Source organism: Microcaecilia unicolor, chromosome 5 (assembly GCF_901765095.1).
Source record: "Microcaecilia unicolor chromosome 5, aMicUni1.1, whole genome shotgun sequence".
NCBI classification, from domain to species: Eukaryota; Metazoa; Chordata; class Amphibia; order Gymnophiona; family Siphonopidae; genus Microcaecilia; species Microcaecilia unicolor.
This window is the reverse complement of record NC_044035.1, coordinates 7,133,904-7,151,162: the sequence shown is the minus strand read 5'-3', so window position 1 is coordinate 7,151,162 and position 17,259 is coordinate 7,133,904. Positions and strand designations below refer to the sequence as shown.

Sequence of the window (17,259 nt, the reverse complement as noted above, 5' to 3'; positions counted from 1 at the left end):
AAAGTAAAGATCCACCACTGTTCCCGTCTAATCAATGCCGTAGTCCGGTCCATATTATTTGTCCAAGCAGGAACATGGTCAATAATAAACCACCGTAGATCTGCAAATGTATGTTTAAATTGTTCACAATGTGGAACCAGAGGAGCTGTCATGGTTTTTGTAGATAATCTGCTTTTATGTTCTATCAGTCTTACCCTCATATGTCTAATAGTGCGCCCCACATAGAACAAATGGCAGGGGCACTCAATAATGTAAACTACAAAAGATGTAGTGCAGGTCGTGCTGTATCTTAGTAGAAATGTCCTTAACGTTTGAGGATGAGTCCACTGTGTCATAGAATGAGTTTGACTACAAAATTGGCAAGAGCCGCAAGGTTGGTGAATACCTCCCTCTATGCACAAATTATTATGTGTAATAGAGGTATGTACTAATCGGTCCCTAAGATTTTTTCCTCGAGTATAAGCAATGCATGGCTGTTCCAAAAAAATATTATGGAAAGTTAACACCTGCCAATGTTTGTTAATAATTTGAGCGATTTGAGGAGCCATAGTAGAAAAACCCAACACACATACCATCCTGTTTAAAGGTTCCTTAGGTTTATCAATAAGCAATAATGATCTCTGAGCGAACCACGCTCGTTTATATGCTTGTCTGATACAATTCTCAGGGTATCCTCGACACCGTAATTTATCCATTAATAAGGCAGCTTGATGTTTAAAGGATATATCAGTGGTACATATTTTGCGTAAACGTAAAAACTGGCCTATTGGTAAAGACCATTTTAACCTATGAGGATGATGACTATTGAACTGCAATAGAGTGTTTCTATCCGTGGGCTTGTGGTAAACTGTGGTCTGTAAAGTGCCATTTGCCTTAATAATTTCTGTGTCCAGAAATCTAGCATCTTCTTTCCTGCACTCTTTGGCGACTCTTGTCTTGAAATATAATTATTTTGAATTTGAGTCAACATTTTTTCTACAAATCACTGGAGTAGCTATGGGTACGGCAGCAGCCCCTAGCATTGCTAATTTGTATGTCAGTGACTTTGAGGAAATGAATTTATATGCCTCACAGTGGACTACCTATATTTTATACTGGGGTAGATTCATAGATGATATCTTTTTTATTTGGACATCTTCTGAGAGTCATCTAAATCAGTTTTTTGACTGGTTGAATAGCAAAGATGTCCATTTGAAATTTACTATGAATAAACATAGACAACATGATTGATTTCTGGACACAGAAATTATTAAGGCAAATGGCACTTTACAGACCACAGTTTACCACAAGCCCACGGATAGAAACACTCTATTGCAGTTCAATAGTCATCATCCTCATAGGTTAAAATGGTCTTTACCAATAGGCCAGTTTTTACGTTTACGCAAAATATGTACCACTGATATATCCTTTAAACATCAAGCTGCCTTATTAATGGATAAATTACGGTGTCGAGGATACCCTGAGAATTGTATCAGACAAGCATATAAACGAGCGTGGTTCGCTCAGAGATCATTATTGCTTATTGATAAACCTAAGGAACCTTTAAACAGGATGGTATGTGTGTTGGGTTTTTCTACTATGGCTCCTCAAATCGCTCAAATTATTAACAAACATTGGCAGGTGTTAACTTTCCATAATATTTTTTTGGAACAGCCATGCATTGCTTATACTCGAGGAAAAAATCTTAGGGACCGATTAGTACATACCTCTATTACACATAATAATTTGTGCATAGAGGGAGGTATTCACCAACCTTGCGGCTCTTGCCAATTTTGTAGTCAAACTCATTCTATGACACAGTGGACTCATCCTCAAACGTTAAGGACATTTCTACTAAGATACAGCACGACCTGCACTACATCTTTTGTAGTTTACATTATTGAGTGCCCCTGCCATTTGTTCTATGTGGGGCGCACTATTAGACATATGAGGGTAAGACTGATAGAACATAAAAGCAGATTATCTACAAAAACCATGACAGCTCCTCTGGTTCCACATTGTGAACAATTTAAACATACATTTGCAGATCTACGGTGGTTTATTATTGACCATGTTCCTGCTTGGACAAATAATATGGACCGGACTACGGCATTGATTAGACGGGAACAGTGGTGGATCTTTACTTTAAAAACAATCAACCCTTTGGGACTTAATGACAATGTTGAATGGAACACCATAATTTGAGCTGCAAAGCTCTTCTACATCTGTTGGTATTTCGTCTGTTTGCTAGCTTTGTAACTGTTTGCATAAAGCTAGTTGAAAAAAGAAAAAAAGAAAAAAGTGACCTGATCTCCGATTTCACATGGACGCAGATGCTTTATAAGCCACAAGGTAAAAGCAGGTTTTGCCTTGTTTTGTGGATTGCTTGAGACAGAATAAAGAAGAAGAAGCGATTTATGTAGCCTTAACCCTTTGTCCCTGAGGAAATTGTTTTGAAACCCCGCGGAGTCGGGCGGATCCAGGGGAAGGCAATTGCTAATTGTTTCAGCAAGGCAACATAGTTCTGCCAGAGGGGCAAGAACTCACGAGATAAGTGTACAGTTTTTTTCACCTAGTACATGTAATTTTTTAAACAAATATATAAATGATTTTATAGCACTGTGGTGATTGGGATGCAAAAAACTATGAGCAGAGGTTGCTCTTTACCCAAAAAAATATAGTAAGAGTTACCCAATGAAAGAAGTGCTATGCCACGTTGTAGCAGCATTATTGACTGCAGTCACAGTGGTTTATATCTGAGGGTACTCTACACACAAAAATTATTGATCACATACGGGTGAAATAACTGTTTATCACTACACTTACTCGCAGTAGGTGGCTTTTGAGTCCTGGTTTGTGGTTATTAACAATCTAAATCCAAGCAGGAGGATGGGAAGAGGGGTGGGGGAGGGGAAAAGGGGGAACTGGAAAATATGTTGAAGGCAAACTTTACTTACTTTGTACCAATGTTTGATGTCTTTACTGAACGATTGTATTTGATGCGATTTGGTTGTTTCATCAATAAAAAAGTTGAAACAGTAAATATAATTACAATTACAAAGTCTTGAAGGAGAATATTATAAGCAGTGAGTGGGTTTTGAGGATAAAAAAGTTGAACATGTAGAGGCAAACAAAGGAAAGGATAATCAAAAGGAAAAGAGATTGGGAGAGGTGAGGAGAAGATAAAGGGTAAAGGATAGAGAGGGAAAGATGAGGGTATAAGGAGATTGGGATATATAAACTAAAGGTATAATAATCATCAGGACCAGGATTATGAGGAAGGGTTTAAAAGTTAAGTAGGGTTATTCGAGTAGGATGTCTTGAAAAGGTGGGTCTTCAGCATTTTCCTGAATGGTAGATGGTTGTTGATTGTTCGGATGGATATTGTTTCTTTACCGAACTTGGCGTATGCCATTACGGTACTATGTAAGCCACATTGAGCCTGCAAATAGGTGGGAAAATGTGGGATACAAATGTAACAAATAAATAAATATTAATGCTTGCAAAACACCTCATTAATATGTAAGCCGCAAGCTGAATTATTCCTGAAAAATTAACTTTTTCCTGCCCGGGAACACTGGGCACCTAATGTGTGATTGATGCTCCCAAGTGCCATCTTAAAAGGGATGGTAAAAGATCAGTCTCATTCCTTATTGCATAGAGAAAGGTCATTCCATAAGAAAGAAAGCATATATAGATTGACTTGTATCTTTGACTTATTCATCTTCACTCTTGAATAAATATTTGGCATTTATCTTTACTCAAATGACTTCTTTGGCACTCATCTTTTCAAAATGCAACTGGAAACGGACGCCAGCGTCTACATGCGGCATGTTTCGCAACTGCTGCTTCGGGGTATGGTTGACTATCACAATGAAACAGACATTGATGAAATATGTGCAGTGTAAGAATACTAAGTTATGTCGGACCAGGCCCTGAAGCAGCAATTGCGAAACAAGCTGCATGTAGGTGGTGGAGTCCGTGTCTAGTTGCGTTTTGAAAAGATAAGTGCCAAAAAATTCACTTAAGAGTGAACATAAATGCCAAATATTTATTCAAGAGTGAAAGTTTATTTTTTTATTGCATTTGTATCCCATGTTTTCCCACCTCTTTGCAGGCTCAATGTCGCTTACAATACATCATGGATACTGGAGATAAGAAGAGGATATACATTTGATTTTACAGAAGGATTTTGGTTCACATGGTCATGGAATATAAGATAGTGGTATTACAGGACATGTTAACATACATTAGTAATACAAGATAGTAGTACAGCAGAAGACATTATAAGACATTAGGCGTGTTTCGAAGTTCCTGGGTATAATTGGAGATTTTTACATGCTTTGTGGTATATCTTTTCAAAGAGATGAGTCTTTAGTAATTTACAGAAGTTGGCCAGTTCGTTGGTCGCTTTCAAATTGCGTGGTAGCGCGTTCCAGAGTTGCGTGCTCAAATAAGAGAAAGTAGAGGCGTGCATTAATTTGTATTTCAGACCTTTGCAGTTGGGGAAATGAAGACTAAGGAATGTTCAAGAAGATTTTTTTGCATTCCTGGGTGGCAGGTCTATTAGGTCTGACATGTAGGCTGGGGCATCTCCATGGATAATTTTATGAACTAGGGTGCATACTTTGAACGTGATTCGTTCTTTGAGTGGGAGCCAGTGTAATTTCTCTCGTAGGGGTGTTGCACTTTCATATTTTGGTTTTCCGAATATTAGTCTGGCTGCCGTGTTCGGAGTTTTTTTGAGTATTTGTTCTTTATTTTATTTGTTACATTTGTACCCCACATTTTCCCACCTATTTGCAGGCTCAATGTGACTTACATGGTACTGGAGAGGTGTTGATAGACTCTGGAGTAAAACAAATACAAATAATGGTTAAGTTGTGGTAGAAAGGTTCATGTGGTAGAAGCCACATAAAGTAACATGTGGTGGGATCACATAGAGGAAAACAAGAACAGATGAGATTGTTTGGTGATCAATATGAACTGCAGTGTTCTAGTGTCGCGCAGTTCAGGCATTTATTTATTTTTGTTACATTTGTACCCTGCGCTTTCCCACTCATGGCAGGCTCAATGCGGCTTACATATACAGGTACTTATTTGTACCTGGGGCAATGAAGGGTTAAGTGACTTGCCCAGAGTCACAAGGCGCTGCCTGTGCCTGAAGTGGGAATCGAACTCAGTTCCCCAGGACCACAGTCCACCACCCTAACCACTAGGCCACTCCTCCACTGTTGCTACTATTTGAGATTCTACATGGAATGTTGCTATTCCATGTAGAAGTCGGCCCTTGCAGATCACCAATGTGGCCGCGCAGGCTTCTACATGGAATGTTGCTAGTGGAATAGCAACATTCCATGTAGAATCTCCAATAGTAGCAACATTCCATGTAGAATCTCCAATAGTATCTATTTTATTTTTGTTACATTTTTACCCCACGCTTTCCCACTCATGGCAGGCTCAATGCGGCTTAAATGGGGCAATGGAGGGTTAAGTGACTTGCCCAGAGTCACAAGGAGCTGCCTGTGCCTGAAGTGGGAATCGAACTCAGTTCCCCAGTTCCCCAGGACCAAAGTCCACCACCCTAACCACTAGGCCACTCCTCCACTCCACTGTTGGCTTTAGCGTGGGAGTTTATTTATTTGTTACATTTATATCTCACATTTTCCCACCTATTTGCAGGCTCAGTGTGGCTTACAAAGTATCGTAATGGTGAATGTATGATGAGTCTATGATGTACTGAGATTTCAGGGGGTTTTTTTTGTTGTTTTTTTGTTACATTTGTACCCCGCGCTTTCCCATTCATGGCAGGCTCAATGCGGCTTACATATACAGGTACTTATTTGTACCTGGGGCAATGGAGGGTTAAGTGACTTGCCCAGAGTCACAAGGAGCTGCCTGTGCCTGAAGTGGGAATCGAACTCAGTTCCCCAGTTCCCCAGGACCAGAGTCCACCACCCTAACCACTAGGCCACTCCTAGTGTGTTGGGTCGGGGGGGGGGGGGGGGGGGGGGGGTAAGTCTTTTGAAACAGGTGAGTTTTTAGTTTTTTCCTGAATTGGAGGTGGTCGTATGTGGTTTTCACGATTTTTGGTAGTGCGTTCCATAGTTGTGTGCTGATGTAGGAAAAACTGGATGCATAACTTGATTTGTATTTTAGTCCTTTGCAGCTTGGGTAGTTGAGGTCTAGGTATTGTCGTGCTGATGCGGATGTGTTTCTGGTAGGTAGGTCGATCAAGTTCGCCATCAGGCTTATTTTCGAAACTGATGGGCGCCCATATTAAGACACAAATCGGGAGATGGGCGTCCATCTCGCAAAGGCGCCCAAATCGGTATAATCGAAAGCCGATTTTGGGCGCCTGCAACTGCACTCCGTCGCGGAAACAGCCAAAGTTGACGGGGGCGTGTCGGAGGCGTGGTGAAGGTGGGACTGGGGCGTGTTTATCGACCGAGCAGAGATGGGCGCCTTCGGCTGATAATTGAAAACAAATGGGTGTTTTTAGCGAGAATTTAGGTCACTTTTTTGGACCCTTTTTTTTCATGAACAAGTCCCAAAAAAGTGACCTAAATGACCAGATGACCACCGGAGGGAATCGGGGATGACCACCCCTGACTCCCCTAGTGGCCACTAACCCCCTCTCACCAAAACAAAAACAACTTTAACAACTTTTTTTGCCAGCCTCAAATGCCATACCCAGCTCCATCACAGCAGTATGCAGGTCCCTGGAGCAGTTGTTAGTGGGTGCAGTGGACTTCAGCCAGGTGGATCCAGGCCCATCCCCCCCCCCACCTGTTACACTTGTGGTGATTAATGTTGAGCCCTCCAAAAAACCCCAAAACCCACTGTACCCACATGTAGGTGCCCCCCTGCACCCCTTAGGGCTATGGTAATGGTGTAGACTTGTGGGCAGTGGGTTTTGGGGGGATTTGGGGGGCTCAGCACACAAGGGAAGGGTGCTATGCACCTGGGAGCTATTTTAAATTTTTTTTTTAATTTGTAAACGTGCCCCCTAAGGTGCCCAGTTGGTGTCCTGGTATGTCACGGGGACCAGTGCACTACGAATCCTGGCCCCTCCCACGACCCAATGCCTTGGATTTGTTCGTTTTTGAGCTGGGCGCCTTCGGTTTCCATTATCGCTGAAAACCAATAGCGCCCAGCTCAAAAACGCCCAAATCCTAGGCATTTGCCCGGACAACCCGTATTATCGAAAAAAAGATGGGCGCCTATCTTTTTTCGAAAATACGGTTTGTCCCGCCCCTTCGCATGGCCGCCCACGGAGATGGGCATCCACTTTCGATTATGCCCCGCCACGTATTCCGGTGCTTCGCCATAAATGATCTTGTGAACCATACTGCAGATTTTGAAGGCGATGTGTTCTTTGATTGGGAGCCAATGTAGTTTTCCGCGAAGGGGTGTTGTGCTTTTAAATCGTGTTTTTACGAAGATGAGTCTTGCTGCCGTGTTTTGAGCGGTCTGAAGTTTCCTTAAGATTTGTTCTTTACATCCCGCGTATATTCCATTACAATAGTCAGCATGGCTTAGCACCATTGATTGTATCAGGTTGAGAAATATTTCCCTTGGGAAGAATTGTTTCACTCGTTTGAGATTCCACATTGTGAAGAAGTTATTAAGTCAAAGATACAAGTCAAGTTAAGCTACATATGCTTACTTTCTTATGGAATGATCTTCTCTGTGTAAGAAGGAATGAGACTGATCTTTTATAATTTTCTATGGACACTTTTGTTTAAATAAATTATGAAGAAAAAGGGAAAAACTGTGCGATAGAGTCATTCAAGTAGCTGAGAAGTTGTAGATATTTTGAGTGCCCCACTATTTTTTAAATAATTTTTTGACCATTTAATTGATTTATCTTAAGGGGATGGCATGAAAATAATGCAGCAGCTCCCTCCTCCCCCAAGATACCTCTGCACAACCAAGCCCCAGGTCTACCGTAAGGGATCCCTGTTGGTCTATGGCAGGACTGGGAAGAGCAATCCTCATGCAGGCTATGCCTGGAAACCAAAAAAAATCTTCTGCACCAAGCTGCCTCTGCAATACTGAATGAGCCCTGTACTTACTTCTAATTTAAAAATATTACTTTTTCCACTGGCTATGTAATCAGATTATACGATGTCGTAAGTGTACAGGAGGGAAAAATGTTATTGTTATCAAGGGATACAAGAAAGCCAGCTCACTCCAAAGCTGCAAGTTAATCCAGCATCTTCACCGAACAACGTTCTGTGGAAATTATTACGAAACTTGACAACAAAATAATTACACCCTGAAGAGTATTTCAGTTCTAGAGACCACTCATTCAAAAGAGTATAAACCTGATGAAGCAGGTCTAGGGAGCAGCTGCTAAAATGCTCAGTGATCTTCGGCACAAAGCATAAGGGGACTGATTTTAAGATCTAAATAGTCCAGGCAATTATTAGAAATACTGGGTTTTCTGAAGTCTACGGTGGGCTATTGTTGGAGGCACTTCAATTTTTTAGGAAGCCTGAAATTGGCAACACAAGACAAAGACAGCCAAAAGACCTGCTAAATGTTCAACAATTTTTAATAATTGAAATAAATACGTGAAACAATACCTTGTTATTTATTTTTGTGTATGGTGTACAGCGCTGCGAATGCCTTGTAGAGCTATAGAAATTATGCTTAATAGTAGTAGGAGTGGCCTGGTGGTTAGGGTGGTGGACTTTGGTCCTGAGGAACTGAGTTCGATTCCCACTTCAGGCACAGGCAGCACCTTGTGACTCTGGGCAAGTCGCTTAACCCTCCATTGCCCCAGGTACAAATAAGTACCTGTATACAATATGTAAGCCGCATTGAGCCTGCCATGAGTGGGAAAGCGTGGGTAACAAATGTAATAAAAATAAAAAATATTCTAATCATGCTTTTTCATTATTTAAGCTAAGTAACTGGAGAAAGAGGGGATAGAAGACTGAGACCAGACAGGTACTTGTGACCTGGATTGCCTACTGTTGGAAAAAAGATACTGGGCTGGATGGACCTTCTTATGTAAAATCTCAGGGAGTCACTTCCTGAATCCTGACTTAAGTAGACAATGTTCCAATTAAGCTGTGCGGGGGGGGGGGGGGGGGGGGGGGGGGAGGGAGGGGGGGGGAATCCTCCGCCTACATTGCTGAGAGTGGCAGTACTACTTCAATATCACATTCCGAATAGCGAGGGACGGGCTAGTTCCTGCGGGACTCCAGAGGACATGCATGTCCCAAGCGATTGAAAACATGATATTGAAGCATCACCCCCCCCCCCCCCCCCCCCCCCCCGTTGGCAGGAATGTGGCTGTAGGAGTCCCGCACATCTTATAGGGAACATTGCTGGTACTTTGCCAAGACCTTTACAAAGGAAGTGTATCCTCAGAGTTTTTAACAAGTTCATGCTGCTGGCATAAAGCAAAGAGAGGGATATGCTTCAATGCCTTTGCCTGCTGTGAGACTTCTATAGGCTACAGGAGACACCCTGGTACATGTGGTAAGGTCCTCAAATGGCAGGACTGCCTGGCCTTGTGCCCGTTGCTGGGTATTACAGTATATATGATCGGATACCTGGGTTGCAGGACTGCCCAGCTGTGTGCCCATTCCTGGGTATTACTGTATACATGATCAGATACCTGGCTGCATACACATATATCATTCTATACATGATCTTATGCCTGGAACGGTACCCTGACCTGACTGTACATCTTCACTTCTTTCAAGTAAATGAAGTACCTTTTCTACGTCGTCGTCTTCTGTGACCCTGGTCTCTATCATTTGCTTGAGTTTTTATTTCAAAATGCTTCTTCTGTAATTGCTGAAATTTCTGTTCAGAATAAAAGCAAATAATTACGAATGCATACTTCTAGGCAAGATTACACTATCAATGAAAATGAACTTTAATTTCCCCGACAATACTTTATTCTACAGCTAATATTTCTTACCCTTTGTACAACAGATTTAACCTTCTGTTATTAGAAAAAAAAAACTCACTCAGAAAGCTAAATGGAGACCTGCAATATGGACTAATTGCTATTCCACAGTTTGTCATGGCCGACGACCCACGTTCTAATCCTACCTTCACCAATCACCATGAGAAAACCTTGGCAAACTGTTACGGGGCTCTTTAGAACGCGCACCTAGGGCAGCTTAAAACGGCGTACTGTGGGATGCGCTCCGGAATCCTACGGTAACTTCCAAATGTGTGCATGCTAAAAATATATTTTTGAGGGGGCCGCTCAGGTGGGACAGAATGGGCATTCCTGCGCTAATCACTTACAGTTCATTTACAGCCAGCCGTTTCCCAAAAATATAGTTCAAAGAGGATTACAGTAAGATTCTAGAGCACAACAATCTAAGAAGTTACATAATATAAATGCAAAAAATACGTTAACCTTAAAACAATATAACATACTAATAATAAAGACAGAAAGCAACTATGAATCAAATTATTTGTTTGTCACATAGATCTGAAACAGTAGTGTCTTCAGACCTTTCTTAAATATGGTAAAATTATGTATAATCATACCTGATAATTTTCTTTCCATTAATCATAGCTGATCAAGCCATAGACTGGTGGGTTGTGTCCATCTACCAGCAGGTGGAGATAGAGAGCAAACTTTTGCCTCCCTATATGTGGTCATGTGCTGCCGGAAACTCCTCAGTATGTCGATATCAAAGCTCCATCCGCAGGACTCAGCACTTAGAGAATTACACCCACGAAGGGACACTCTGCCCAGCTCACCACCGCCGAAACGGGGGAGGGGAATTAACCCAGCTCATCCCCACACAAGTGGGGGAGGGGAATCCGTCCAGCTCATCCCCGCGGAGCGGGGGAGGGACACCACACCCGCCGATGCGGGGGGATCTGGCTTATCCTGCAACCGCAACCGCGGGAGGAGCTGACTGACCCTAACACCGCCGAAGCGGGAGGGGTACAAAGCTGCCCTACAGCCGCACGAAGCGGGAGGGAGTGCCGGCAGAATTTATGTCTCAATCCAGCCCCGTAAAACGGAGGGGAGAGGAATGCAGCAGCTCACTGTAACACAAACTCGTCTCAACTCTTGAAGAATCCAAGTGAAAGAAGAACTTGAACACGAAGTCCTCCTGAAGTAACTGAAGGCTAAACTTGAACCTAAAATTCAACCAGAATATAAACAGTACAGATATCTGGGAGGGGCTATGGCTTGATCAGCTATGATTAATGGAAAGAAAATTATCAGGTATGATTATACATAATTTTACCTTCCATATCATCAAGCTGATCAATCCATAGACTGGTGGGATGTACCGAAGCAGTACTCACCCAGGGCGGGACATAGAAATCCCTGACCTCAACACTGAAGCTCCAAACCGGGCCTCCGCCCGTGCAGCCACAGTCAAACGGTAATGCTTGGAGAATGTATGAGCCGAAGCCCAAGTTGCCGCCTTGCATATCTCTTCCAAGGAGACGGATCCGGCCTCTGCCATCGAGGCCGCCTGAGCTCTCGTGGAGTGAGCCTTCAGCTGGATAGGCGGCACCTTCCCCGCGGCCACATAAGCCGCTGCAATGGCTTCCTTGACCCATCTTGCCACTGTAGGCTTAGCAGCCTGCAGACCCTTACGAGGACCTGCAAACAGGACAAACAGATGATCCGATTTCCGGAAATCATTGGTCACTTCCAAGTATCTGGTGATGACTCGTCTCACATCCAGATATTTAAGAGCAGAGTACTCCTCTGGGTAGTCCTCCCTACGAAAGGAAGGGAGACAGAGCTGCTGATTCACATGGAAGCGAGAACCAATCTTGGGCAGGAAGGAAGGCACTGTGCGAATAGTCACTCCTGCCTCAGTGAACTGCAGAAAAGGCTCTCGACATGAGAGCGCCTGGAGCTCGGAAACTCTTCTGGCTGAAGTGATAGCCACCAAAAAGACTGCTTTCAACGTCAGGTCTTTCAGAGATGCCCTCGACAAGGGTTCCAAAGGCGGCTTCTGCAATGCTCTTAGCACCAGGTTGAGATTCCACGCAGGCACCACTGAGTGCAGAGGAGGGCGCAGGTGATTAACTCCCTTGAGAAAGTGCACCACATCTGGCTGCGAAGCCAGGGAAACACCCTTCAGGCGGCCCCTGAAGCAAGCCAGAGCCGCTACCTGGACTTTAAGGGAACTGAGCGACAGGCCTTTCTCCAGACCTTCTTGCAGGAACGCCAACACTGAAGAAATTGGAGCAGTGAAGGGAGAAAGTGAGCCTGCTTCACACCATGCTGCAAAGATACGCCAAACCCTGGCGTAAGCAGTAGAAGTAGAGCGCTTCCTCGCTCTCAGCATAGTGGCGATGACCTTGTCTGAGAAGCCCTTCTTCCTCAGACGCTGCCGCTCAATAGCCAGGCCGTAAAACCAAAGGGAGAGGGATCCTCCATCACCACGGGACCCTGATGTAACAGGCCCTGCTCCACTGACAGCCGCAGAGGATCGTCGACTGAGAGCCTGAACAAGTCCGCATACCAGGGACGTCTGGGCCAATCCGGACCCATCAGGATTACCCTGCCGGGATGCTTTGCCACCCGGTCTAGCACCCTGCCCAACATGGGCCAGGGCGGGAACACATAGAGAAGCTCTTGTGTCGGCCACTGTTGGAGAAGAGCATCTACTCCCAGGGATCGAGGGTCCCGTCCTCTGCTGAAAAAGCGCGGCACTTGGCCATTGGCCGATGACGCCATCAGATCTAGGCTCGGCTGGCCCCAGCGCTTCGTGATGTCCAAGAACGCCTGAGCAGATAGTTGCCACTCTCCGGGCTCCAAGGTATGGCGACTGAGAAAGTCCGCCTTGACATTCATGACTCCGGCAATGTGGGCCGCTGAAAGCTGCTCCAGGTTCGCTTCCGCCCACTGGCAAAGACTCATAGCCTCCTTGGCTAGAGGGGCGCTCTTGGTACCTCCCTGGCGGTTGATATAGGCCACAGCCGTGGCATTGTCCGACAGGACCCGTACAGGCTTCAACACCAGTACCGGGATGAACTCCAATAACACCAACCGAATGGCTCTGAGTTCCAGGAGGTTGATAGACCACTTGCCTCTGCAGGAGACTAGAGCCCCTGCGCTGTCCTTCCCAAGCAGTGGGCTCCCCAGCCCATCAAAGAGGCGTCTGGCGTGACGACAATCCACTCTGGGGTCACCAGAGGCAATCCTGCAGACAACTTGTCTGTCTGCGTCCACCAGCTCAGCGCCTTGCGCACTGCTGGGTCCACGGAAAGGCGCACAGCATAATCCTCCGACATCGGAGTCCAGCGCAGCAGCAGAGATAGCTGTAGTGGTCTCATATGAGCCCTGGCCCAGGGCACTACTTCCATCGTGGCCGTCATAGAGCCCAACAGCTGCACGTAGTCCCAAGCCCGAATAGGAGAGGCTACTAGGAACTAGTCCACCTGAGCCTGAAGCTTGACAATCCGATTGTCTGGCAGAAACACTCTGCCCACTTGGGTGTCGAATCGAACTCCCAGATACACCAGGGACTGAGTCGGGCGCAGCTGGCTCTTCTTCCAGTTGATGATCCATCCCAGGGAGCTCAAACGAGCAATTACCCGGTCCATAGCTTTGCCGCACTCTGCATAAGAGGGGGCTCGGATCAACCAGTCGTCCAGATAAGGATGGACTTGTACTCCTTCCTTTAGCAGGAAGGCCGCTATGACCCCCATTACTTTGGAAAAGGTCCGCGGAGCAGTAGCCAACCCGAAAGGGAGGGCTCTGAACTGGAAGTGTCGTCTCAGGACTGTAAAACGCAGAAAGCGTTGGAGAGGAGGCCAGATGGGAATATGCAGGTACGCTTCCTTGATGTCCAAGGAAGCCAAGAACTCTCCTGCCTTCACTGCCGCTATAACAGAGCGGAGAGTCTCCATGCGAAAGTGCCTCACTTTCCAGGCCCGATTGACCCCTTTGAGGTCGAGGATAGGCCGGACAGAACCTCCTTTCTTTGGAACCACAAAGTAAATGGAGTAACGTCCCTTGCCAATCTGATTTTTTGGCACCGGAACGACCGCACCCAGGCGGATCAGGTTGTCCAAGGTCTGCTGCACTACCACAGCTTGACCGGAGACTTGCAGGGAGAGAGTACAAACCCGTCTCTTAAGGGTTGGCAGAACTCTAGCTTGTAGCCGTCTCTGATGACTTCCAGCACCCACGCGTCTGAAGTTATAGTGGTCCACTCGCCCAGAAACGAGGACAGCCGTCCTCCAATCTGCACTGGGGCGTGGACCAAGGCCCCGTCATTGGGTACGAGACCCTGGGGGAGGACCGGAGGGAGCACCTCCGGGACGGCGGTCTCTGCGAAAGGAATGCTGCTTGGGGGAGAAATTCCTCTTGAAGGAAGAGGGGGCAGAGGAACCCGACTTGCCCGGGCGGTACCGATGGGCTTCCTGCAACCGTCCTCTGGAGGTATCGGGACGAGTACTAACCCGAGCCCTGACCTCTGGTAATTTCTTGCCCTTAGACGTGCCGAGATCGGTCACGATTTTGTCCAGCTCGACCCCAAAGAGCAGCTTGCCTTTAAAAGGCAATCTAGCCAGGCGGGATTTAGAGGCGTGGTCAGCAGACCAATGTTTCAGCCAAAGCCACCGCCGCGCAGAGACTGTCTGAGCCATGCCTTTAGCCGAGGCTCTCCAGACATCATACAGCAAGTCTGCCAAATAGGCTAAGCCCGATTCCAGGGCCGGCCAATCAGCCCTCAAGGAAAGATCCGAGGGGGAAGCCCGCTGCACCATAGTCCGGCACGCCCTGGCCACATAGGAGCCGCAAACTGAGGCCTGCAAACTTAAAGCAGCTGCCTCAAAGGACGACCTTAAGGCCGCCTCCAATCTTCTGTCTTGGGCGTCCTTTAGGGCCATGCCACCTTCCACCGGCAACGCCGTTTCTTAGTCACCGCAGTGATTAAAGAATCCACGGTAGGCCACAGATAGGCCTCACGTTCACTCACAGCCAAAGGATAGAGGCGGGACATAGCCCTAGCCACTTTAAGGCTCGTTTCCGGGACATCCCATTGAGCCGCAATTAAGGTGTGCATGGCATCATGCACGTGGAAGGTTCTAGGCGGGCGCTTCGTCCCCAGCATAATGGCAGAGCCAACAGGGGCTGAGGGAGAGACGTCCTCCGGAGAGGAAATCTTCAAAGTGTCCATGGCCTGTAACAACAGGTTGGGCAAATCCTCTGGGCTAAAAAGCCGCGCTGCAGAGGGGTCATCCGCTCCAGCCGAGCGGGGATCTATCTCCTCCAAGGAATCCGCAAAGGATCGTTGGGAGACCTCAGACACGCTGCCCTCATCTACATCGGAGGAGACAAAAGTCCTCCAAGGCCTGGAAATCAACCCGAGGGCGTTTACCTCTGGGAACCTCAACCTCTTTATCAGAAGAGGGAGCAGGGGCAGCGTTTTGCATGAGGAAAGCCTGATGCAGCAGCAAAACAAACTCGGGGGAGAAACCCCCCAGACTGTGCACTTCCGCAGCCTGGGCAACAGCCCTAGACGCACTCTCAACCGGCGCTCGCAATAGCGGGGGAGAGACATGCTGCGCATCCAAAATGGCGTCCGGCGCAAAACTCCGTGAAGGAGCCGCGCGGGAAGAACGGCGCTTAACTTTAGCCGCTTTTGTGCCGTCGCCCAAATTAAGGGCGTTCATGGCATTAATGTCTCCAACCTCAAGGGCGGCCCCGAAGAAGCCGTCCGAGCCGCGTGGCCGGCCAAGATGGCGGAGGCGAGGAGCGGGGGATGGGCGTTTATGGCGGGAAAAAACCGCCACGCCGGAGGAACGACCGGGACATTCATCGGTCACTAAACTATCACCCATCAAGGGCGAATCAGGTTGTAAAACCCCCGCATCCCCTCTAGAAGCGCTCCAGCGATCCGGGGAGCGACCCTTTGCGCCCTCGCCCTCCGACGCCATTGCCACGAGGAGAAGAATCGGGGAACCCCCTGCCCGCTATAAAAAGGTAAAATTACCTGCTTGCCGCTCCGAGCTGTAACGAACTGGTGTCCCAGTGAGTAGCTGCAATGAACGTTTAAAGAAACATCGAATTAAACGCCTTTAAAGACGTTTAAAAATATTTTTTTTTTTTTTTTTTTTTAAACGGAGCCAGCGGGAGGGGGGAGAAAAGGAGGGACCTGGCACCACCAGGTTTGCACTTGCTCAAAAGAGCCCTCAACCCCAGGCCTCAACAAAACCTAAGGATTAGGCTTGGAGGCCTAGCCAGAGCTGCTGCTGTGTGTGACCACCACCTGCTGAGATAGAGAACATACTGAGGAGTTTCCGGCAGCACATGACCACATATAGGGAGGCAAAAGTTTGCTCTCTATCTCCACCTGCTGGTAGATGGACACAACCCACCAGTCTATGGATTGATCAGCTTGATGATATGGAAGGTATAATTAAATATTTCTAAGATTGTCTGGTAAAACTTTCCTAAGTTTTGCAGCTTGAAAAGCAAACAATTAAAAAGCTTCTTTGAGGTGATGCCTTTAGGTCTCGGGAGATCAAATAATGACAAGTTCCGGAAATTATGGGTTTGTTAATGTATAATGCACAGGATTGATTATATATAATAGAACTTATCCAAATGTAATTTTCCATAACAGTTTACTAAGAATCAGGGCCTGCATCACCAGCAAGGAATACAAAAAGTTCATCACGTACATTCCTGAACCTTCACTATCCCAATTGTAGGGGACTTAAATATAAATCAATATATGCATCTAGCTTCTCCTGTTGCAGGAATGGATGCATGAATTTGTGATACTTCAGGAGTCAGACAGCACACACCAGTATGAGAGAAAAATCTTCTTTATTTGCCAGCAAACAAAGCAAGACATCAGTTCTAGCTCTCTTCTCTTTCTCTCAGCTCTCTGTGTCTTTGTCTCAGCTGCTTCTCTTCTTATGCTGTCTTCTCCTTCTTCTGTCTGTTCCTTCTGTCCTTCTCTTTCTTCTGAGCTCCTTCTGACGTAAACTGCTTCTGCTCCTACTTAAATAGGGTCCTAAGCCCTCCTCCTAGCCTAGCCCCCTTTACTCCCAATTGGTTAAGAAATTGATTGGCTACCTTGCCTCAACCAATCATTACTTTTGAAATATCAGTTACATAGGTTCCAGACATCCTAAACTGACCTCTGACCTGGGGCCCCTTAAGCCAGACATTTGGTCTCCAGTCTCTTACATGTTATTATGATTGATTTCTCATATTCCTAGTACTAACTGCTAACTAAACTCTGGCATTCATTAAAGAGGTCAAAAGCCAATCTTACTTAATAGCATACATATCAGGTTATT

General features: G+C 46.1%; 1 protein-coding gene across 2 annotated transcripts in view; it reads right to left on the bottom strand.

Annotated features, from left to right (window-relative positions):
• FAM204A (family with sequence similarity 204 member A) overlaps positions 1–17,259 on the bottom strand; it is a 127,518-nt gene that overhangs the window by 77,200 nt on the left and 33,059 nt on the right. For both annotated transcript variants that reach the window (XR_003942080.1, XM_030202633.1), the window contains exon 3: positions 9,714–9,804. Coding sequence is in view for 1 of the 2 variants with exons in the window: in XM_030202633.1 (XP_030058493.1) it covers positions 9,714–9,804 (91 nt within the window). In the remaining variant the exon portion in view is untranslated. The remainder of the gene's footprint in view (positions 1–9,713; positions 9,805–17,259) is intronic.